The sequence below is a fragment of the Trichosurus vulpecula genome, chromosome 5 (assembly GCF_011100635.1).
Source record: "Trichosurus vulpecula isolate mTriVul1 chromosome 5, mTriVul1.pri, whole genome shotgun sequence".
Taxonomy (NCBI): Eukaryota; Metazoa; Chordata; class Mammalia; order Diprotodontia; family Phalangeridae; genus Trichosurus; species Trichosurus vulpecula.
This window is the reverse complement of record NC_050577.1, coordinates 145,395,014-145,419,338: the sequence shown is the minus strand read 5'-3', so window position 1 is coordinate 145,419,338 and position 24,325 is coordinate 145,395,014. Positions and strand designations below refer to the sequence as shown.

The 24,325-nt window shown below is 40.8% G+C and overlaps 1 protein-coding gene across 1 annotated transcript in view; it reads right to left on the bottom strand.

Moving 5' to 3' along the window:
* Positions 1 to 24,325, bottom strand: part of LAMB1 (laminin subunit beta 1) — a 92,558-nt gene that overhangs the window by 30,172 nt on the left and 38,061 nt on the right. Inside the window, exons 17-23 of the mRNA XM_036760125.1 lie at positions 23,731 to 23,935; positions 22,846 to 22,989; positions 21,695 to 21,926; positions 18,764 to 18,927; positions 16,118 to 16,342; positions 14,322 to 14,536; positions 10,819 to 10,915 (exon numbers count right to left, since the gene is read on the bottom strand). Of these exons, the coding sequence (XP_036616020.1) occupies positions 10,819 to 10,915; positions 14,322 to 14,536; positions 16,118 to 16,342; positions 18,764 to 18,927; positions 21,695 to 21,926; positions 22,846 to 22,989; positions 23,731 to 23,935 (1,282 nt within the window). The remainder of the gene's footprint in view (positions 1 to 10,818; positions 10,916 to 14,321; positions 14,537 to 16,117; positions 16,343 to 18,763; positions 18,928 to 21,694; positions 21,927 to 22,845; positions 22,990 to 23,730; positions 23,936 to 24,325) is intronic.

The following is a 24,325-nucleotide window of genomic DNA, read 5'->3' as shown; positions in this document are numbered from 1 at the left end:
TTTTCCACAAGTGACACTTCACTTCAACAGGCTGGGATGGAGCTGCTGTAATCAAAAGCACTTGCTTCTTTTCATTTTTGTATTTTCTATTAATTTGGGGTTTATTTGGACTTTTGTTCTAAATGGTACATGCAGTGTGACCGTACACTGAAAGGTGATTTACGTAATAACTGCTATCTCTTTACCTGTTTCTTGTCAAGACAATCACATTTTTAATTAGGTCATTAGGTGCTTGCCACATTCAGTGAAGTTGGATTTGCTTTGAATAAGGTATTCATGATGAACAGGAGTAAGGTTTCTGAGTAATTGGTAAGCATGGGCTTTCTTTTACTTCTTTATTCGAAACTATATATTTCCAATACAGTTTCCAAAATATGTTGATTTAGTTTAGAGTATCTTTTTGAATTCATGGTGAATGTTGACTTCTCCATCATGCCCCTGAGAACCTCATCATCCTGCAAGATCACATCAGCCTTAGTACTCACACCTCATCAGTACTCTCTGTCCAAACTTCCATTTAAGCAGGGTGCCCAGGCTGGCCATTTCTTCATTTCATACCATAAAATCTTTTAGATTTCTCCATCATGCCCCTGAATCACAGTTACTTTCCCCATTCCACCCCACTTTTCAGGTTCCTTTTGAGTGTTGTCTTCTCCCATTAGACTGTAAACTCCTTGAGGGCAGGGACTATTTCTTTTTCACATTTTTATCCCCAGTGCTTAGCACAGTGCCTAGGACATAGAAGGAACTTAATAAAGGACTTAAATGTTGATTGATTGACTCATAAAATTTCTTGATTTGTTTTTTTCTTCAACAGATATTGGAACACAAATTTCAATTATTTTGATGATAATCTACTAGCTTACTCCCATTGTAAGCACTGCAAGGTGGTTTCTTCTTGCCTTTGGACATTTGGTGAGGCAAACTCCATGGGCTCCTTTGTTCACTTACCCGGAAATCTTCAAGCCACCTTCCATTTAGCCGTAATTTCTCTGTGTCTTCTGCTTTTATGACTAGGAGATGTCAACAGAACGTAAGCCTTTGGAAAGCAGGGACTCTATTTTTTTTGGGGGGGCGCAGCTAGGTGGGATTAGAGTCAGAGGGGAAGATCTGAGTTTAAATCCAGCTTCAGATACTCACTACCTATATGACCCTGGGCAAATCGCTTTACTCGTTTGCCTCAGCTCCTCATCTGTAAAATGGGGATACTCTGGAGAAGGAAATGGCAAGTCACTCCATTATCTTTGCCAAGAGAAGCTCCAAGGAGATCACAAAGAGTAGGACACCACTGAAATGACTGAACACAGGGAAAACAACATCTGGCTTCTAGCACAGAGTCTTGCACATAGTAGGTATAAAATGATAATTTAATTTTGACTATGATTAAGTTAATCTAGGGGGATTGTCACCTCAGTTGTTAGTAACATGAAGCCTACAGACAGCCCAAGTTCTCTGTGATTCTTAGTACTGTCTGTACCCTCTTTTCTGCCATTTGACCATCACTGAAAATACTACTATGACTGAGGCACATTTTGTATTTTTTGGCTGTTTCACAGATCACTTATGGCCTAACCTGGCTGTTTTTTTAAACTAACGTCTAGGGACAGACAAACTATAGAACACTGGCCTTCAAACTTTTAAAATTATGTACCACATCAATAATTTAAAAACTTGAGCATAGCCCTTCAATATTTGTATATCTACTTATTTATAAATTAAATACAAGTATTACTGTACTAATAATAATGTCCATTATAAATATAAACAGAAACAGAAATTTCAAAAAGATAAAATAATCATTGATTCTAAGGTCAATAGGGAGCCACTAAAGTTTACTGAGTAGGGGAGTAAGTAACATGGTCAGATTTGCAGTTTAGGGAGGTCACTTGGGCAGTTGTGTTTTGGACTGTGTGTGGATTAGGGAGGTGAGAAGACTGAGAAAGGGAGAGAAGTAGAAGACCATAGCAAAAATCTGGGAAAAAATTGATGAATGCCTGTGTTGTATGAACAGAGAGGGGCATGGATGAGAGAAATGTTGTGGAGGCAGAAAGGACAAGATTCAGCAACTGATTGGATATGTAGGGGTGAGAACTCAAAGATGGCACCAAAGCTGTGAACACAGATGATGACAAGGATAATGGTGCCTTTAACAGAAATTGGGATGTCTGGAAGGATAGGCTAGAGGAGAAGGGGGAAGATAATGTAATGACATCAGCTGGCCATATGGCCAGACTCATTCTGCCCCACCCAAAACGAATGGGTGAAAAGGGATTTTAGAACTTTAGGTGGTGAGCTTTAAACTCTGCCTGCCCTCTACCACCTCTTAATCCACATGGAGGGATTATTTACTTTGATCACTTGACTCCTAAGAAGGCAGAATAAGTAAAAGGCCTTAAGCTAAGCTCTTTCTTTAGCACATTCAGTGGTGGGTGGGTAAAATTCTCTCCCTACTGTAGCACAAGATGGGTTTTGTTCAGACTTGGCATGACTATCCAAAAATCCTAAACCATTTATACAATAATACCATTCAGCAATTTTAAGTTGGAGGTCTAACGTATTTGCCTTTTGAGTAACTATGCTCTATTCCCCACCCCCAAAAGAGAATAATCAACTATTGATTTAAATTCTTCTATGAACATAAAGTTAACTCTGCAGCATCAGAAGTTTTAGGTTTTGAACATTAAATACTTAAGGTGAAATAAAGACTAGGGGATGAGATTTAAGAACAGAGGATTATGTGTGAGAATGCCTTGGCACAGGTAGCCTTTAGTAAATGTCTGCTGAACTTAATTTTATAATTAATCATAGAATTCAGCCATTCAAGAACAAGTGCTGCTCCTCTGTTTTCACTCCTTCACCTTCTTGCATCAAACTGTTTCCTAATTTATCGATGACAGGCATCATTCCTTAGGCAGACAATCTGTGATCTTTGAGAGTTCTTTTTCTCATTCCCTTCTCTCTTTTCCCTATTCTCTAAAGTATCTTATCTTTTCCCTTTCTCCTACTGCCACATTCCAACCACTCGTAGAGAGTTGTGAGCCCCGATCTCTCTGGCCTTCTGCATTTTCCTCATGACCAGTTAGGACCGTGCTTTCTCCTCTTGTATTCTGTCTAGCCATAAAGAAAAGATTCATTTGCAGTTGCCATTAATGAAACCCAGTATGGTTGACTCAACTCTCACTCTCCTGCCCATTCCATATTGTATGAATTCAGATGCCAAAAGGTGGAGCAGTATGTCACAAAGAGTGACTGAATTATTTCAGTGGCATGGTGAATGCTGGACCTGGAGTCGGAAGACCCGAGCTCAACTATTGTCTCAGACACTTATTAGTTGTAAGACCCTGGGTTTAAGCTCTGTCTGCCTCAGTTTTCTTATCAGTGAAATGGGAATATTAGCACCTACCTCTGTGCTGTTTTGAGAATAAAATGAGAAAATGTTTATAAAGCATTTTGCCAATTTCAAAATGCTAAATAAATACTAGCTATTAATATTATTATTCCTCTAGCACAGTAGCTCTTAAATGATCTAGGTATGTACATCCTCACTCTCATACTTTATAGAAGGGAAAGGGCTTCTTCTAAGATTTGAAGGAAGAGGGTCTTTTTGACTCACGGCCCATTTAGAACCTGACAGGGTCTCTGGGAGCCTTCTTAGAGTAGAAATATTCTCCAGCCTAAACTAATACTGTTGGAGAGGTCCATAGTGCCTCACCGGCCTTGGAACTAGGGGTAGGATGAGTACTGGGCTAAGAGGGTACCAAGGCCAAAGTTACAGGTCTGCTTCCTGGAACGGGAAATCTTCTCTGGGTCCCCTTTGATACCTCGATTCAAATGCATAGACCCAGAAACAGAAATACACAAATAGATATTTCCTAGATCACCAGGCCACTGTTTGTAACTGAATCAGCCTGAGTAGATCATTTTGTCACCTACTTCTACATTTGGTCCATTTTAGGCATTCTTAAAGCAGACAAGATATAATCTGATCTAAGTGGCAAGACCTGTAGATTTGGTGTCAAGCTTCCCTAAATTGCCTTTATGACAATGTCCAGCATCTTCAGGCAAGTATCACTGTAATCTGGTAGAGAAAAGAAAGTTCCATTAACTTTCAATCCGGTTTTGTGCTTGACGCCTGGTCACTGCCAACAGTTACCTCTCATTCACTTCATCTGATGCCATTCACTAGCGAGTCTCACTTGCTTCAAAAATTAGGCTTTGGTTTCCTAGTTGTGATAGTTAGAGTTGGGAAAAAAAATTTCTCCCTTCATTCTCTTTTTTTTCCCCTCTTAGAAAAGACTGACTGCCCAGCTATTAAATTCAGAACAGATGAGTATTTACTTCTGTTCATCTTCAGGTGTATCTTGGGGAAAAAACCCCCAAAACCAACATTCTGTTTTTTGTGTATGTATGTATGTATGTATGTATGTATGTATGTATGTATGTATGTATGTATTTAGTTAGTCTATGTATTGTCCCACCATTGGGAAAGTCATGACTGGCAATCTTCTGACTTTGAGTTACTCTCGAATCAAAGCCACAGGCTTTGATGAGGCACCCCTGTGACACAGGAAAAGGTAGTAACATAAAAACTGTTGGCTGGACTTCAGTTTTTGAAGAAATTAGAAATAATGATAACAACCACAATAATAATACAGCACTTTTTGAGGTTTACAAAGGCACTTCACATATATTACCTCATTGATCTCCACAATGATCCTCTGAGGCTGGTGTTGTTATTATCCTCAGTTTACAAATGAGGACACTGGGCCTGAAAGAGATTAAGTGACTTGACCGCACAACTACTACGTGTCTCAAGTTGAATTTGAACTCAGCACTCTACCCACTGAGCCACCTAGAGATGCAGGTTTTGACCATTTGTTTTAAGGAGCTCTTGGGAGTATGAATAACTGTATCAAAGGTCACAAACTCATCCTAATCTAGAGGATTTCTATCCACAGAAAATGCCAAGTTTCCCTTACTATTGTTAAGGTGTCCAAGACCAACACAAGGGTGAATACAATCAAAGGAGGTCACGCTGGGTACAGATGTCCACTTCAACAGCTAAAATGAACGTGAAAAGCAGTCTTGAAGGTCGATCAATAAGCATTTATTAAGCACCTACTGCATCCCAGGAACCATCGTTAAGTTTTTTGGGATAAAAAGAAAAGCAAAAGACAGTTCCTGCCCTGCAGAAACTCAAATCTAATGTAGGGAATGTGCAAGCAGAGCAGTGAGGTCTTACTGGTTTGCCTTCATTTCTGATCTGGGGCTGAACACATGCAAGACATGCAACCAAGCTGGTTGGGTCCACTGCAAATTTCTGTTATCTGACCTTCTGAACAGGACTCTTACTGCTGCATGAAAATTTGTTTTACTCTTCCCTGTCTATCATAGTTCCTCAAGTGGTTGTTCCAAGTCTCTTCCTCCTCAAGCCACCTACAACCACAACCATGTGTTATACAGGGTGTTCCTAAAGTCTGGACACATTGATGGCAATATGGGGCTATTGCATCGAGTTCACATGAATCTTGCAAAGCGCATCAACCCTTTGCATCACAAATGATGAAAATCATATTGAAGATGTTATTTGTCAATATTCCAATTAAATAAAATGTTGGAAATTTCATTCATTTCATTTCTTGAAAATATGCATTTTTGCCTATGTGTCCAGACTTTAGGAACACCCTGTACTTCACAAAAAAATTTGAAGCAATCTGTCTGGATCTCCCTTTCCTCTGCAACTACACATTTCAAATGTCCTCGATATCACCCCTCCTCCATCCTATCCTATTTTTATACTCTCTACATGAACCACTGACCCCATTCCCTCCAACCTTCCCCTGACCCCATTTCCTCTGGCCTTTCTCAGAAACTTGCCCAAGATTCAGAGATTATCTTTTCTTTATCCCTCATTTTCAACCTCTCCTTAAGCGCCGACTCCTTCCCTGATGCCTTGAGACATACTCAGAATGCCCTTCACTTGACTGTACCATAGGTTCAAACTGTCATCCTGAATCTTACCTCTCTTTCAAAGTCAAACTTCTAGTCAAAAGGTACTTATATTCCTCGCTTCCATTTTCTTACCACCCTATTTCACTCCTGAAACTCTTGCAATCTGACTTCTACCTCTAAAACTTAACTGACATTGCTTTCTCTAAGATTACCAATGATTTCTCTCTCTTGATAAATCCAAGGACCTTTTATTTCAAGCATCACACTTCTTGATCTCTCCTCAGTCTTTGACAATGTTGGCCATGTCCATCTTCTAAAAACACTTTCCAACTTGGGTTTTTGTGAACCTGCTTTCTTGGTTCTTCTCCTATTTGATTACTCCTCAGTGTGCTTTACTGGATTATCATTCTCCTCTTATCCATTATATGTGGGTATACCTCAATGCCTATATCTTGGGTAGGTGTATCCTGGGCCCTCCTCTTTCTGTATCATCTCTCTTAGTGATGTCATTAACTCACAGATACACCTATCACCTCTAGGTATATGGCTCCCAAATCTACACCTCCAGCACAGATCTCCAACTCTCTATGGGTCACTTCCACTTGGACGTCCCATAGACATTTTAAATTCAACATGTCCAGACAGAATGTCATCTTTTCCCGTACAAAACACCCATCCCTCCTCCTTTTTCTGTTGGGAGCACCATCATTCTAGTCACCCGGGTTCCAAATTTGAGTTGCCTTCCACTCTTTACTATCCTTCACCCTTCATATCGAATCAGTTACCAAGTCTTGTCTACCCCACCTCCATAGCATTTCTTCAGATCCACCCCCTTCTCTCCACTCACACCATAACCAACCCAGTTCAGGTTTATATCATCTCCTGACTATGCTTGCCTCTTAACCAGTCTCCTTGCTTCATTCATGTGTTTTTCCTTCTCAAATCTGTTTTCCACATAGTTGTCAAAATGACATTCCTAAAGCATAGCTCTGACCAGGTCACTCCTCTGGTCAGGAAGCTTCAATGGCTCCCGTACGCCTCTAAAATCCAATATAAACTTGGGGCATTTAAAGCCCTTAAAATCCAACTCTGGTCAGTTGGTTACACATTACTCTTCCTCATGTACTTTATATTCCAACTGAACCTGTCTACCTACCATTCCTTACATAAATCTCTCCACCTCCTATCTGTACCTGTTCACAGACTGTCCCATGTCTGGACTGCCTTTCTGCTCTATCGCTGCCTCACTTCTTCACTTTAACACGTGGCTCAAGTGCCACCTCATTCCAGAGGCCCTTCTTGACTTCCCATGCTGTTAGCCACCCCTGCTTTGTTTTATTTTTATATCCCACAGACTTATTAATCCTTAGACATGGTTAATCTCCTCCCCCAATAGAAAATAAGTTCCTTGAGGGCAGAGACCATTTGACTTTTTGTATTTGCATGCCCAGGTCCTAACACAGTGCCAGACATATAGTAGGTGCTTAATAAATAAATTCTTGCTGATTGATTGATTTCATATACAACTATCTCAGGGTTTTCTTTAGCATCAGCTGGTAGCCCTGTGAGTTGCCTTCCTGGGTTGCTGCCACCCCCTCTGCAGTTCAACCAGACTGGACTTTCAAAAACCACGAACCACCCTAGGTGATCAAATGACTGCTGTGCACATGATTCAGCTTAAATGCCTAGAAGTCAAAGCATTCCCTGAATCCACAGACTGGTGGGTTATTTTTTCTCTTTAGTTTACTATATTGTTTTATTAATCAAGACAACAACCACTGTAGTACAAAGATCCCTCTGCTAGGGCATTTAGTAGACCTGTATTCTAGTCCTGGCTCCTTTATTTATTAACTAACCCACGTGAGCTTCAATATATCTGTTTCTGCATCTGCAGCATGAAGTTGAACTATGTGATCTCAAAATTCCCTTTTGGCTTTAATCTCCTATGATTCCAGATTTTTTTAGCCTTATTTTCAGTTTCTACATAATGGAATGACCTTTCTCCCAAATGGAAAGAATGAATGATTGAAGGAAGTAAAAGAAAGAGGCCTACATGGGTACCATAGATCTGCCCCTAAGTCAAAGTTCCTAAAAGAAGGTCTACAATTTTTGACCTAAACAAGTTGGCAGTGTTCCTCTACAATGTCACCCTTCTGATGAATTTATAGCAGAAAGTTTAAAGCAAAGATAAAAGAGGGAAAGAATTCTGAGTAATAAATGAACAATTCTCTGATTGAATCTGACTTGGGGTAACAGGGTTTTCATGCTTTCCAACAAAAGTCGACCTGGAGCAAAAAAGGTCAGAAGACTCTGGCAGTGAACCCAGTTTTGACAATGACACATGCTGATAGAATCTGGAAATAAGTAGTGATGGAGACAGGGCCTGGAGAAAAGCATGCCCTTGGGGGGCACTGTAAGGTTCAAACATTTAAAGCTAGATTGCAAGCTGGATTTTTTTTCTCTTCTCTTGGAGAAACCAGTATCATTTGTAACCAACCTTCCACTGGGAGTAGTGACGGGGTACTTGAGAGATTCTATCTAGTAACATACCAGCATTTCCACAGGAGAGAGAGATTCATGAAAAAGGATTTATTTAAAGACACAGAAAACACATCTCACTCTTAAAAAAAAAAGAGGGCTTAATCTAATCTAAGATGCTGCTACAAACACTCTTGGCTAAGCCTCAATTTTTAAAACATATCAGATGTTAAGTTCTGGTCTGGTTCACTGTTTGAAGAGTTCCTGCTGTTAATGAAGAGATAGGTTTAAAAAACAAAAGAACACAGAGTATCCACATTTCTAAACACCACATCTTAATCACAGTTTGGCATTCTGTAAGGGATCACAATGTCTTGCTAGTTTGAGTCTGTGTTATTTCTTTCTTCACTCATAACCAAAAAAAACCCCCAAAAAACAAAAAGTAAAGGTCAACAGAAAAAATGTGACAAGTTAGGTACGAGAAACTATAGAAAATATCTATATCTCATTTTGATTTATACTTTTTACTTAAGAATAAAGTTGCACAAATATTTTATTTAATTTTCCCATGAATTTTTCTCCTTAAAGCTATTCTCACAGAAAATTAATCTGGTAACAAAAAAATTGCTTAATCCTTATGCTGTTGCAACCATTATGATTCATTTGGCTTTAATAAGTTTTACCCCCTGAGAAAATGCCATTCTGGTTATGGAAATATATTCATTTTTTCCCCTCTCTCTTTTCTCATCTTTCTGCCCCTCTTTTTTTTCTCTCTCCTCGTCACTTTTCTCTCTCCTCCCCATCTCTCTTTTCTCTCTCCTTACCTCTCTTCCCCTTCCTCCCCTCCCCCTTTACAATGCCATAAATGAGACTTCAAAAGAACACCCTGGGCTTTACTCCCATTTGACAGACCTGGGGTTTCCATCATATTATTTTCAGTTTCTACATTCTCCCAAATGGAAAGAATGGATGATTGAAAGAAGTAAAAGAAAGAGGTCTACATGGGTACCATAGATCTGCCCCAAGTTAAAGTTCCTAAAAGAAAGTAGTGCCCCAAATTCCCACTACTATTATCCAGTCCTGACAGTAGGTAAAGACTGGTGGGATTAGGGATGGTGAGATAGTCAATTCAGGTCAGGAGATTTGAATTTACAGTCTACACACCAGTTGCCAAAAGTCACAGGCCAAAACAAAAAGGCCTTTTACTTGAAAGCATGCAATATCTGAACCAAAGAATGAAAGCATGTCACAATTAGAGACAACCTTGATGATTATCTTGTAAATTGAGAAAGTTGGATGAATGAAGAAACTGAGACCCAGAATCAAAGAGCTAGTGGAGGGCAGAGCTGAGACTAGCCCCTAGCACTCCTGATTTCCATTCAGTAAACTGCAGTAAATGATAACAGGCAATCTTTGTATATACCATAATCTGCCTCCGTATAGCCACACGTAGGCAGATCTCCACTCTCTGATGAGAAACTGCAATGCAATTCCAGGAAAGTTCACTTACTCACAAGATAATGAGAAAAATTCTCCATGGATGAGAAGCACAAGTTCCCGAGGGGTAAAAAACAAACAGAAACTTGGTTGGAATGTGGTCCTCCCCTAGCTTAACCAACATCCTTTTCTGCCCTCAATAGCAGCCCTAAACCAATACCAAGCCAGGTCTCTAATGGAGTGACAAGGAAGGCGTCGAGGAGGCCGTAAAGAATAGCAGAGAGAGATAATATTATTCTTCAGCACACTCGAAGCCAAGGGATTCTGGCCTTCAAACAATAAATACAGGATGCTATTTAAGTCATTTCATCAATCTTCACCCTCTTTCCAACTCAAGCACTGAATGCCCGAGATTAGTAGTTCATAAACTAATCCATTCAACAAATGTTTACGCTCACTGAGTGACTACTAAATATCTAGCACTGTGGGGGACGCAAAAAATTAAGGGACAATCCCTGCTTTCATGGGTTGATGGAGTGATGTAACATGCATAATTAGAAAAAGTCAAAATACCGATAGCGAAGTGAAACAAGAAATGATGCAAGATGTGCTTAATACGAGAAAGGGTTGAAATCTGAATTAATAACAACAATAGCTAACATTTATACAGCACCTACCACGTGCCAGGCACTGGGCCAAGTGCTTTACAATTCTCATCTCATTTGATCTTCACAATAACCGTGGGAGGAGGTGCTATTATCATCCCCATTTTACGGGTGAGAATGCCTTCTTGTACGTCTTGATGATAAGACATAATATGATAGCTTATAAGATATGGTATCTTATATCAACTTTATGTGTCCTTATCAGACCAATAAACATCGAAAACAAAACGCTGCAAATACTAGGCAGTTAACACGATGAACACAGAGAAAAGGCAAGAGGACTCACCCTGGCACTCCACATTTGGATCTCCCCAGAAAAGCTCTTGGCACTCATTACAAGTTCGACCTCCAAACCCGGGCATGCACTGACACTGCCCGGTGAACTGTTAATCACAAAAAGAAAAGATACAAGATTTATTTAGACTTTATCATAAAAAGACGTTTTAGGTTTTGAGTTTTGTGAATTAGGTATGTGAGAAGAGAAGGGGGACTAACCTGTCCACAAAAAAAAAAATTGTGCTAACTGGATCCACTCTGGATCTGTTATCTAACTTCAACATGTCCTTCACTTTTTGTTCTTCGGTTGTTTCAGTCATGTCCTACTCTTCGTGACCCCATTTGGGGTTTTCTTGGCGGTTATACTGGAGTGGTTTGCCATTTCCTTCTCCAGTTCTTTTTTTTTATAGAGGAGGAAACTGAGGCAAATGGGGCTAAGTGACTTGCCTAGGGTCACACAGCTACTAAGTGTCTGAGGCCAGATATGAACTCAGGAAGATGAGTCTTCCTGACTCCAGGCCTGGTGCTCTAACCACTGTGCCACCTAGCTGCCCCATCCCTCACTATGGCAAAATAATCCTTTTATTCCTGATGCCCCATCTCATTCCCAACAGAAGCTATTCCAAATTCTCTCTCAAACTTTCACCTCAAATTTTCCCCTGCCCCAACCTTCTCACCTGAGTACGTTTCCTCTGACTTTACTATGAAAACTGAAGCCCTTCACTGCAAACTCCATTTCTCCTCATCTCAAAACCTCCAGAGATTTCCTCTTCCTCTATTCTTTCCTCCTTTCCTTCAGTCTCAGATGAGGTAAGCCTTCCAGCCAAGGCCAATACCTTTCCTCCCTGATTCTCCTTAATCATTTCCTCTCTCTAATCTTGAATCTCTCTTTATCTCCTGGTCTCTTCCCTCCTACCTTTAAACTCACCCAAGTCCATCCTCCTCAAGTTATTGTCCTATACCTAACTCTATCATTCTTAGCCAAAGTCCTAAGGAAACCTGTTCACATGGATTGCCTCCACCTCCTTTCCTCTGATTTACTCAACATATTGCAGTGTCCTCTGACCTCTTCACTCAACTGAAACTGCTCTCTTTAAAATCATCAATGATCTCTTAAAGGCTAAATCTGGCAGCTTATTCTCAATCCTCATCCTTCTTGACTTTTCCCCAGCATTTGACACGCTACCCTCCCTTGGATTTTTTTCCTTCTTGCTACCTCTCTCTTGGCTTTCCTCTTACCTATCTGCTCCTCAGTCTCCTTTGCCGATTCAACCATGTTATGCTAACTGTGGGTGTACCCCAAGGCTCAGTCCTGGACCTTCTTCCTTGGTGTTTCTACATATTCTCTGGGTGACCTTATCAACTCCCCTGGGCTTAATTATCTCTATGCAGATGACTCACAGATACATAACAGGAGCTTAATAAATCTTATAAATTTACTGATTAATAAATGGCCCTAGCCCAATCTCTCTCCAGAGCTTCAATCCCACATACCTACTCTGCTGGACAGCTCAAGCTGGAAATCTCAAAGACATCTTAAACTTACTGCAGCCAAAAGAGAATTTATTATCTTTCCCCAAACCCAGCCACTCAGCAAACTTTCTTTTTTCTATCAAAGGCACCACCATTTTTTCCAGTCTCCTAGGGCTGTAATTCTGGTGTTATCCCTGACTCTTCACTCTTCCTCACCCCATAATATCCCACCGGTCACCAAATCTCGCCATTTCTACTCCCACATCACTTACATTCAAGCTCTTCTTTCTACTCACACAGCCACCACCTCACAGAGGTCCTCATCACCACTTGCCTAGACTATTGCGTTGACACTCACTTTACAACACAGAATCAAAGAATTTGAAGGTACCTCAGTAGTTATGTGGTCCAACCCCGCCACACAAGACCACTATGACCTCCCCAATAAATGGTCATCTAGTCTCTGCTTGAAGACTTCCAAGGAGGAAGGAACCCACCCCCTCTACGGGTGGCCTGTTCCACTTTTGGATGGCTAAACTGTTAAGAAGTGTTTGTGTTTTGTTTTCTAGATTTGCCTCTGCACAACTTCTACCCATTGCTCCATACAGCTGCCAAAACATTTTTCTTTAAATGCAGACATGAATTCAAATCTAGCCTCAAACACTTACTAGCTGCGGAAGCCTGGCAAGTCACTTAACCCTGTTTGCCTCAGTTTCCTCATCTGTAAAATGAGCCAGAGAATGGCAAATCACTCCAGGAGTTTTGCCAAAAAAACCCCCAAATGAGCTCATGGAGAGTCAGACCAACTGAAAAATGACTGAACAGAAACAACAAAAGTGTCCATAACACTTCTCTTTCCCCACTCTAGTGGCTCCTTATTGATGCTAGGATACCATGTAAATGCCTCTGACCACAACTTATCTTTTAAAGTCCCTTATGCATTACTCTTGTTCCTACACCCTATAGTCTGGTCAAACTGCCATCTTCTCTGTTCCTCCAAGGCAGCACTCTATTTTCAATCTCTGGATTTTCTCAGGTGCCCTTCCATGCATCAAATGCACTCTCCTCCTCATCTCTGTCTCACACAAGCCCTCATTTCCTTTAAGATACACTCAAGCACCACCTTCTTCTACATGAAGCATTTTCTGATCTCTGCACCTACTAGTGTTCTGCTTGTTTTTTATTTATACTTTTCATTTTATTTACCCTACATATTTTATATATATTTATACTATTTACATCATTGTTATACTTATTATACTTATTCTAACATGTTCATATATGTACATATTATCTTCTAAGATAGAATCTAAGCTGAGTGTAGAAATTTTTTTTCTTTTTTTTTTTTGCCTTTATATCTCCAATGCCCAACACAGTATTAGATGCATTTTTTGGTTATTCAGTTGTTTTAGTTGCATCCCAATCTTCATGACCCCATTTGGGGTTTTCTTCTCAAAGATATTGGAGTGGTTTGCCATTACCTTGTCCATTAGATGCATACTAGTGGCTTAATAAATACTTGCTAATTTATTGATGAAGAACAAAAGCATGAATGCTTTTCTTCTCCTGAGAAGGGCTCGGCTCATGTTAGCTAGAAAAAAAGGTTATTTTTCTGCAAGTGTTGAGGAATCCAAATGGGATCTCAATGGTCAAGCCAGCCTTTCCCCGGCATGGTGTGCTGGGGTTTATATCTTGTCTCTGCCATGCTTTTATCCTCATAAATCAAAGCTGGAACTTAAGGTCACCTTTGACTGTATTTGACTTGGAGAGTTTATTTGCAGTGTGTCTCCAGGAAACATGACACCACTTGGTGTAACAATGGATACAGATGTTTGGTCCCCCCTTTCCAGCTGAGCTGGAAATGTGATTCACCTGCCCAGGATCAAAAAGCAACTCAGTTTCATTCAAAATGAGGAGCAGCTTCCATCGGAGCTCTTCAATACACATCGGCCACCATGGTATCATGGTTTAGACACCAGGGATGGTTCAAACAGGCACTTTCCCTTGAGTTGCAATGGTCAACCCCCTCTACTCCCTTACCTCATTGCAGGATGGGCCAAAAGAATGGGCAGCATCACAGCTGCAGGGCTCACACCCTGTACCGCTGGCCAGGTTCCAGGTGTTTGGTGCACAGTGATCACAGTTCTGCCCAATCACATTAGGAAGGCAGAGGCACTGCCCGGTTATCTTGTCACACTGACAGTCAGAGCCATCACAGTGCTCCTGTACCGTACCCAGATAATTACAAACACACTCTGCAAGATAAGAAGAGGAAGAAATACAATGGGGAAGCGTACTGAGCTTCAGTAGTCTGATTCCTGTCCTGCTCCCCCCAACTTCTTGTAACAAAATCTTCAAGAGATGGGAGGGAAGTAAAGGGAACAAATAAAATGTACACAGAATTAAGACAAGGACTAGGGTATTAGAGAGATTGTACCTAACATTAGAGTCTCTCTGATGTCCTCATGCCACTCAACAGGGTGAAGGTGTTGTCATGATAGATTTATGCCTATCATAGTGCCTGGCATGCAGTAAACAACTAATAAATGCTTTTTCATTCACTAATTCACTTCGAGGTACTTTTTGCATAAAAAAGCAGGCAGTTTTGATAAAATGGTTTTGCACCATCACTAGCGAGTCCATAGACATTTAAGTTAGGCATTGTGGTAGAAGAGACAAAGAATGGGGGATACAAATCAAAAAAATCTAAGGGCTTTTGAAACGTGTACTAATTGTGAATTCCTGGATGGAGGCAGCAAACGGAAGAACAGAAATCAGAATGTTTGTTGAGGTAGATAGAAACCTCTCAAGTTACTTTATTTTTAAGTGTGCTTTGCTCCACATCTTCAAGGAATCCAGTCCCGCTGTTCCTTAACATACCAGAGATGTTTGTCTAAAAGCTAGGGCCTGGGGGCTGGAGTTTAACAGCAACAGGAAGTGACCATGGATAATCTCTTGATAAGAGGAAAACAATGAATTATGAGAGATGAAACAGGCACAGAGCCTGACCCTCTTCATGGATGTCAGAAAACTTCAAGTTCTTCCACTTGGTTCTTTAATTTGCCCAACTCCTAACCAATCCAGTACCTACCACAGTGCCGGGCACATAATGTATGTTTACTGACTGACCATTAACAATGGTTCTGCCTCTTCAGCACTCAAAGTGATCTGGGATTATTATTATTAGCCATTAACATGACTATTTCCTTCAAGAATTTGCAACCTATCCTTTCTTGCCCATCCTGTGCAAACTTTATCTGTTGTCTTCCTATAAGTTTGACACTTACTCATATATAGTAAGCACTTAATAAATGCTTTTTCGTTCACTAATTCATAGCGATGCCCATTTTGCATAAAGCAAGTAAGAGTATCCACCCAATAGGATGGATGGCCTCCAAGCCTTCTGCTCATATCATCAAATAGGACCCTCAAGTTATCCATCAATTATCTCTCATGCTCGTCTCATGGCCAGCTCATGAGTATTCATACTTTTGTAGTCCAAAAACCTCTATTAGTAGCTATAACACAAAATTAAAGCCCTGTAAGAATACTTTATCACCATATTAAATAGCTAGATAGGTGATGCCTTCCTTTAAGCCAATGGGCTGATTGATTTTGGAGTCTCTGAGGTAAGCCAGAAAATAAGGGTGAAAAAACAGCAAAATGTGAACCCCACGATTCTTCACTTTTAAAAGAGATGCTACTCGCGATATTAATTCACACGAGTACAAACATTCCTTGAATGGAATCAGTACTAGACAGCCCCCGATCCTTAAGGCCCTATGGGTGACTGTTTTAATAAAAGCAGAGATTAACACAGTCCTCTGGTCTCTTACTTCTACAATCCTGCCGAAGTGCATCTCCGTAATACCCAAATTTGCAAAGCTGGCAATTTTCACCCTCGGTGTGATACAGACACTTGAGGCACCTTCCAGTCCCTTTGTCACAGGCTTCAGGGTCAGTTGTATCGATGTTGTTATGGCACTGGCACTGCTGGCACACCCCGCCAACATCTCCGGGGTTCCCGAAGTAGCCCGAGGCACATTCGTCACATCTGGCTCCTGTTGGTGAAAACAATCAAGGGCATTTCAGCTGGTTCCCTAAAATGTTCAGGGGTCAGGACTGTGTGATGACGAAATATGAACAAAGGTTGAGAGGCTTACTTCCTCCCACACTTCGAGGAGCTTCAGTTTTGTCACTGTGGACATTCCCTTCCACTGAGGCAGGAGGCCAAGTGCATTTAGTATAAGAGCAGTGGATTGGAAATCAGAGGGCCTGAGTTTGAATCCTAGCTCCTGCCACTTAGTATCTATGTTACCTTGGGCAAGTCAATTAGCAGCTTGGGGCTTCGATCTGTCTCATGAGGGAAGGGGGTGTGGACCCCTTGATTTACAAGGTCTCTTCCAGCTCTAAATCTATGATCCTATTATATACTGATTTTGGTCAACCTTTCTGCAAATTAGACGATTTGTGACAGCTGTTATGGCTGAAAACTTTGTCATTTTATGACCCACCTGAGTAGATGGCAAAGCTGGTCCTTGGACCCACAGACATATGGAACTGTACTCAGAGCTGCCATATTTTACATTCTACTCCTATCGCCTTTGAGAATTCAGTTATTCCTCATGCCACAGTGAGTTGCCGGAGGAAAGAAAAGGCAGGAATGTGGTATAATGGAAAAATTTAGAGTCAGAAGAACTAGGTTAAGATCTGTTCCCTTGGGTCATTTCTCAGGGCCAGTTTGCTCATCTGCAGGACGGAGATAACAACACCTAGCATTTATATAGTGCCTTTAAGGTTTGCACTTTATAAATATTATCTTATTTCATCCTTACCACAACCACTCTGGGTGACTATTATCCCTGTTTTACATACAGGGAAACTGTGGCAGAGAGAACTTAAGTGACTTGCCCAGGCTTACACAGCTCCTAGGTGCCTAAGGCTGCATCTGAACTTAAATCTTTCCAATTCCAGGCCCAACACTCTATTTGCTGTACCATTTAACTGCCTAATACTTTTTATTTTTCTAATAATAGTTTATTTTTTCCCCAATTACACGTAAAACAACTTTTAACACTCATTTTTAAAATTTTGAGTTCTAATACTTTGTTGCCTATAATAGGGCTGTGGTGAGGATTGAAGTTGGATATAGAAAGGGCCCTGTAACTTGGAAAGTCTTTGAGGGCAGGATTGGTGTCATCCTTGTTTTTATATCTTCATAACAAATAAGTGCTGAACTGAATCATTTATTCAATTAATATTTTTAATCTGATCATATGTTCAATACACCTGGGTTGATCACACTTTGAGGGGAAAAGACCTCTAAATTGAATCTAATCATATTCTTATTGTGAAGGGAAAAAAATACGGCCTAACTTTACCATTCTATTGCTATGGATAGTATTGTCTACACTGGAATGTTGCATTTATTTCAACAGATATGCAATAGAGGGCTAGGTAAAGGTCAGAGCATGTAGGATCAGGTGTTACAACGTTCTAATCCAAGGATTTGCCAAGTAACCGGGAAAACTTATTTCTGCTTAAAAACTTCAGGATTGTTAACAAGGAAAAGTGACATTGATGCTGAGTGTTTCCCCACAGGTATCGAGCTACAAGTGTAAATATTTGCCAAGAGCTGCGTGAGCACAAAAGGGCTGGGTGAAAATAGCCGTAAAAATTAAAAAATGGGGAAGAAGGGGGAGAGGAGGATTCACTTTCACACTGAGTGAGCTAAGCATAGGTCTTATTCTAAGTAAGGTAGAGGAATTGTGTAGAGATCAAAAGATTGTAAATATAGATCTGGAAAGGACCTCTGATACCACATATCCCAATTCTCTTATTTTAGAGATGAAATCAAGGCCCAGAAATGTTAAATGATGTGCCCAAGGTTGCACAGGCTGTCAGTATACCAAGTGAAATTTGAATCCAAGTCCTCTCCCTCCAGAAGTTGCGCTCTTTCCATCAAGACACATAAAACAAAAGTCCCCAAACAATGAGAAAATTCAATATATATGACCCACTGTGGCTGAATATGACTGTGGATGGTCCTAGTCTCTTGCTTTTCCTCTTCTTGCCTCCTGTTGTATACCTGTGACCATTTCATTGCTTCTTACCTTTATCAGATGCTGGATAGAGGTAAGAAAAGGAAGTGAAACTAAAATCCATCTTTTTCTGTTTAGTAACCACAGCAAAATATTTGATGGATTTGGGGACTATGCATAATCTCCATGCCACTCCTGTTTTTCATTATTACTATGTACAATCAAGAACTGGATGTATTTTCACATGTAAAAATGATAAAATACTGTTAGAACTTCAGATGCCCTTAACTTTTAATTAACGACCATGAAAATGAAACTCTCTGGTCCTCCATGAAAATGCCTTTTTTGGGGGGAGGGTATTTTTATAGATAATTCAGCACTCAAACATTTTGTTCATTCTTAGCCTTCTCTGGACTACTAAAATAAACTTCCACCATTTACCTAGGTATCCAGGATTGCAGACACACACAAGCTGTAAAGTGATAGGATCTTGATAACAGGTATTGGCAAACTGTCGTCCACTTTCCGGACCATCTGGGCACGGGCAGGGCCGACAGTGATCTCCTGAACCAATGATAGGGTCTCCATAATAGCCAGGCAAGCACCTAAACCAGTAACATCAACCAGTTAGAAAAATCAACATAGAATTACAGAAACTGAGAGGAAGAAGTGGCTTTTAAAGTCATCTAATCCAATACTCTCATAGTTAACACAACTAATTAAAGACTAGCCTAAACTCAGTACAGTTTTCACTTTGTAATTTTTTTCTGAAAGAGAGGCATATTCTACCCAAACTATCCAACAAAAAGAAGGAGACAGGAGGCTGGTTCAAAGAATAAAAACATTCTATAAAATTAAGTGTTGTTCCAAAAGATCATGAATTGTACTATTGTGAAGGTGTTTTCCTTGGCACTCAGGGTTATACGGTAGGAAAATCTGCACAGATACTGTAATTTTATATTCTTCAAAACTATTTTAAAGAGGGTTTCCTAACATTTCCTAAGTGGAATCCATTCAAATAGAGTCTGGCAGGAACAGAAGGTGGATTCCCTGCATCCCCACAGGGAAATCTGAGATCAGAGCCTCCCTGTCAAGTTTACAGGATTTGAACTCTGATTAACTTTGGGGATGAGGAAAAAAAATAATGAGAAATTGGCTCCGAGATCTCAGAATTCCAAACATTTATTAAAATTATATTTTATCCAGGCCTAGGCTAAGGTCTTCTCCCCTCTCACACCCACTCCCATTCTCCCCGAGGCAAAATAAAAACCTTCATTATTTAGACACAAAATGGCAAGCATGAATAGCAATATCACAAATATTCGCACAGGATATCCTTTCATATGCTGCTCACAATGTGACTGGCTCTGAAGTAGGATTGGAAAAGTCACTGCTGTTTTCCCTTTCTGTGTATCCCACGGCTCTCCTTTCCCATCTGCACCCTCACGCTCTGCTCTTCATCATTTCTCAATCAAACAGGAACAATGAAAGCAACACATGTAGGAAATTATCAAAAACAGCAGTTTTCCTCATCTGACCCTCTATGGACGTGGAGAAATAATTAGCTATAGGTGTACGTGTGCCTTTGTACACAATTTTGAGGGAATAATAAAATAATGATGAGGTTGATAATAGCTAGCATATACATCAAGGTTTGCAAAGCACTTTACAATATCTCATTTTACCTTCACAACAACCCTGGGAGGTACGGGCTATTATTATCATCACTGCGTTTCATATGAGGAAACGGGACTTGCCCAGGATCACGCTGCTAGTATCTGAGACTTGATTCGAACTCTGCGTCTTCCTGACTCCAAGTCTAATGTTCTAGGGCCACCAGAAGAGAAGTAACATGATTCAGCGGACAGAGAGTTGGCCTCAGGGTCAGGAAGAAGACACAGGTTCAAGTCCTGTCTCTGACACATACTGACTACGTGACTCCGGGTGAATTATTTAACCTTTTACTACCCCAGGTAAGCAGCTGCTGACTTGAACTGGTATTTTCTTTCCCAGGAGTTCTTTATACCAACGAAATTGCAGATACAGAGCTCCCCTAATTCCAATTTTCCCAAAAAGCATTTTAACATAAATAATTTCATTTGATCCTAACAAAAGCCCTATAATGTATATGAAGGATTGGTGTTCCCATTTTAGAGATAAAAAAAATTGAGGCTAAGGTGATTTATGTGACTTGTCTAAGATCAGATAGCCAATAAATGAGAAAACCAGGATGTGGGTCTCATGAGCCCAACCTTCACTGCTATGTCCAAGGAAGCAGCATCACAACGTGATGATGCACCACAAGACAAAACAATGCTTTTATAGCTGAACAAAAAGCCCCAGAGTAAAAGAATTCAGGGTCAAAGTCACATGCCAACTCTGACATTATGATTTTAAGAAAGATACAGTAAGATCCATTTCCTTGCATTACTCACTTTTAAAAATTGGAATGACTGCACCGCTACACAGGAATCCACAGGGAAGAAACTGTTGCCACGAAGACATCTTAGCAACTTAGTCTCACAGAGGTGCCTGGGACACTGAGAGCTTAAATGCTGTCTGTTCCAGGGTCACACAGCTAGCAGGTCAGTGGCGGGTCTTGAAGCCCAGGTCCTCCTGACTCTGAGGCCAACTCTCTAATCCACACCACCATAGTACACTTTGTTATACTAGTTTATTTGAGTCTTAGGTTCCCTATAAAAATAGTCTCTCTTACTTCTTTCTACTAAAATCTTCACCAGCAAATAGCCCTGCCAAATATCTGGGATGCCCTTTCTATATAAAGCTGATGGCACAGACCAAAAGGCATGTACATTAGGCTCTCCTCCTCACACTCCACAGTGACAATGAGGCATACTGAGTCATCTTTTACCTAGTTTACCAGCCACCAAGGGTAGGGGCAGGTGGTGATCCTTAGCTCTAGGTTGTGCTTCTGCTAGGCACAGAGGACTCCACCAAGAACTGAGTTCAAATTCTGCTCCAGTCACTTAACCTCTGCCCCTCTCAGTTTCCTCTTCTGTAAACGGGGATAATAAAAGCACCTACCTCCTAGGGCTGTTGTAAAGATAAAATGAGATGTTCGTAAATAATTTTGGAATCCTTCAAGCTAGCTTCAGCTGCTGGCTATAGCTATCACTAATATGATTTCTTCCCAGGCCCAGAATCTTGGAAATATTTTTTTTTCTAAATGGATTATTTCTCCCAGGGTTTGTTAGAGAATACAAAGAACAGAAATCAATAAAACATAGAAAACAGAAAATGAAATCTGCGATCTGCAGGGAGGCACTGTTTGCAGAAAGTTGGATTTAATCACCAAGTCAGTGACGTTTAATCACTCCACACAAGCTGGTTCAACGGGCAGCTCTCACATACCTTTCACAGTTATGACCCGAAGTGTAGTCCTGACAGCCGAAACATTCTCCGGAAACGGGATCGCAATCATCTGCGTGCCCGTTACACTGACAAGGCTGGCAGCTCGGGAAGCCCCAGTAGCCAGGGAGGCATCGGTCACACTGCCGGGCATAGACCCCTTGGAAGCAGTGACACTGGCCAGTAACTGGGTCACAGAAGGCGTTGATGGAACCTTGCATGTGGCAGTCGCACGCTGAGAAAACAAAGAAGCAAAAATATCCAGAAAGAAGTAAGCAGGTAGAAAAACTACCACTCACCATCGTCTTTAACGTGCCGCACTAGGATGCATTAAAAGAAGGGAAGAGAATAAGGCCTTATTAAGCACCTACTGTGTGCCAGACACTATGCTAAATGCTTCTACAAATATCACCTCATTTGATCTGCACAACAACTCTCTGAGGTAGGTGCTATTATCACTCCCATTTCATAATTTTTTTTCTTTTGGAGGGGGGAAGGCAAGGCAATTGGGGTTACCAAGATCACACAGCTGGTGCGTCAAGTGTCTGAGGCCAGATTTGAACTCAGCTCTTCCAGACTGCAGGCCCAGCACTCGACCCACTGTGTCACCTAGCTGCCTCAAAGTAATTGGGAGTAATTTTACTGAGGGGGGTGCTGAATATAGGAGCAAGTTTCAAATATTTTAAAGGTCATCATACAGCACTCACTAGGTTTGTTCTACTAAAAGTGGATGTAAAACTAAGCTCCATGACTATAAATTATGGTTAGGCAGATTTGTGCTTTACATAAGGAACAAAGTTCCTAACAATCAGAGCTGTCCAAAAATGGAATAAGCCGTCTAAGGGGCTAGGAAGTTACCTGGCTCTGGAGGGTATTAAATGGATACTGAAATGATCGATTGTAAGTGTCCTATAGAGAAGATTCATGATCTGGGCAGGGGTTAGACTCTGGGGTCCTTCCCAATTATTTTATGATTCTACCAAAAGCTGGGGTACGTTAACTGCATATCGATCTGAATGGAAATGGGAACAAATAGCATGCTTGGGGAGTGAAAAGTGACCTTTTGGAAAAATAATGATAACAATATCTGGCATTAGTCAGTCTTACTAAATTAAAAAAAGAAAAGAAATTTAAATCTTTCCTGGGTAACTTACGTTTGCATCCATTGGGGCCGAATCCAAAGGTGCCTGGGGCACATCTGTCGCACGTTCTTCCAACAACGTTTGGGCGGCACTGGCACTGGCCTCCGTTAGGGTCACAGACAGAACTTAAGGATCCCTGAGGATCACACTCACAAGCTGAAAAGTAGAGAGAGGGAAGAATCTATAAGACAAATGAATCACTACTAAAGAAATCAGCATACTGTGTTGCAAATTCCTTCTTTCTACTCCATTCTCCTTCATCGGGCTGCCCTGATTTTCCTGTCTTTTCGCTGTCGTTAGAATGCTGCATTTGATGACATCACCTCTTCCCTGAGGAGGAGGATGGAGAAACACGGCTGAATGACTGATACAAGGCATTCTGGGAAAGTCCCCATAAGGTCAGAATTCCCAGGTCCCTGGTTGCTTCTTCTTTATCCTGCATAAAGCTTACACATTATTGGTTAGCCCATAGATCACCAGGGCTAAGGCCTTATGACTTGCTGAGTTTAACTCTGACCCTGTATTAAAAAAAGAAAAATGGATTTTTCTCTCAATTCCCAATACTTCTACGTTAAATCTTTGAGAATTCACCATTAAAACTCACTTCTGAGAAGTCCCTCAATGGTATTAAACCACCGAAAGACATGAAGAACCAAGAGAAAGAAAAAAATATATCTAGAAAAACACCCTGGCATTCCGAGAATCCACCACCTTTGCATTTGACATGCAACTTGTGCTGGCAGAAGTGATGGATGCAGCATTAAGCCTGCGAGGCTGAGGGCCGGGGTTTCCCTGGGAGGGACCTCACTGTGCTGAGAATACTTTTCACCAGCAGCATGGTCAGCAGCTAACAGTAATGTGTCTGCTAGCTCAGCAAATGAAACAACTTGCACCTACCCAGTCCCGTTTGGTGTAGCAGGGCAGAAATGCTAAAGATGATGTTCCTGCATACGTCCGTCATGGGGGTTTTCACAACACTTCTGCTATTCTCCAAACACCGGTATCTTTGAAAGGTCTCCCAAGCACTGTTGGTGACCACACCATCTCCTGAGCCTCCAACGGTGAAAATATCCAGGGATTTACAGTACGGCATGAGAACCAGCTGTGGGGGGAAAATAATGCTTGAGGGGCTTTTTTATCTCATGATACTACTCCTGGTTTCTAAGAATTTGCTTTTCCAGTGGAGAAAAACAGAAATCTTGTTTCATCCAATGACAAAAGCACCCTGTTTCATTTTAAATATCTTTTACCAATGCAATACAACATTTATGACACTCTTACTCTGTGCAAACTACTGTGCTAGACACTAGGAGAGACATTAAATTCAATGAGATACTTACTCCTGCCCTCTAGAATATTACAGTCTGAGTCTAACATCAATGACTGTAATATGCAATATTACATAATTGCAATAGACCACTGGAAACAAAGTTTTATATGCAGTCATATTACAGAAATCTTAGCTGACCCTATATCACAGATATTTATGAAC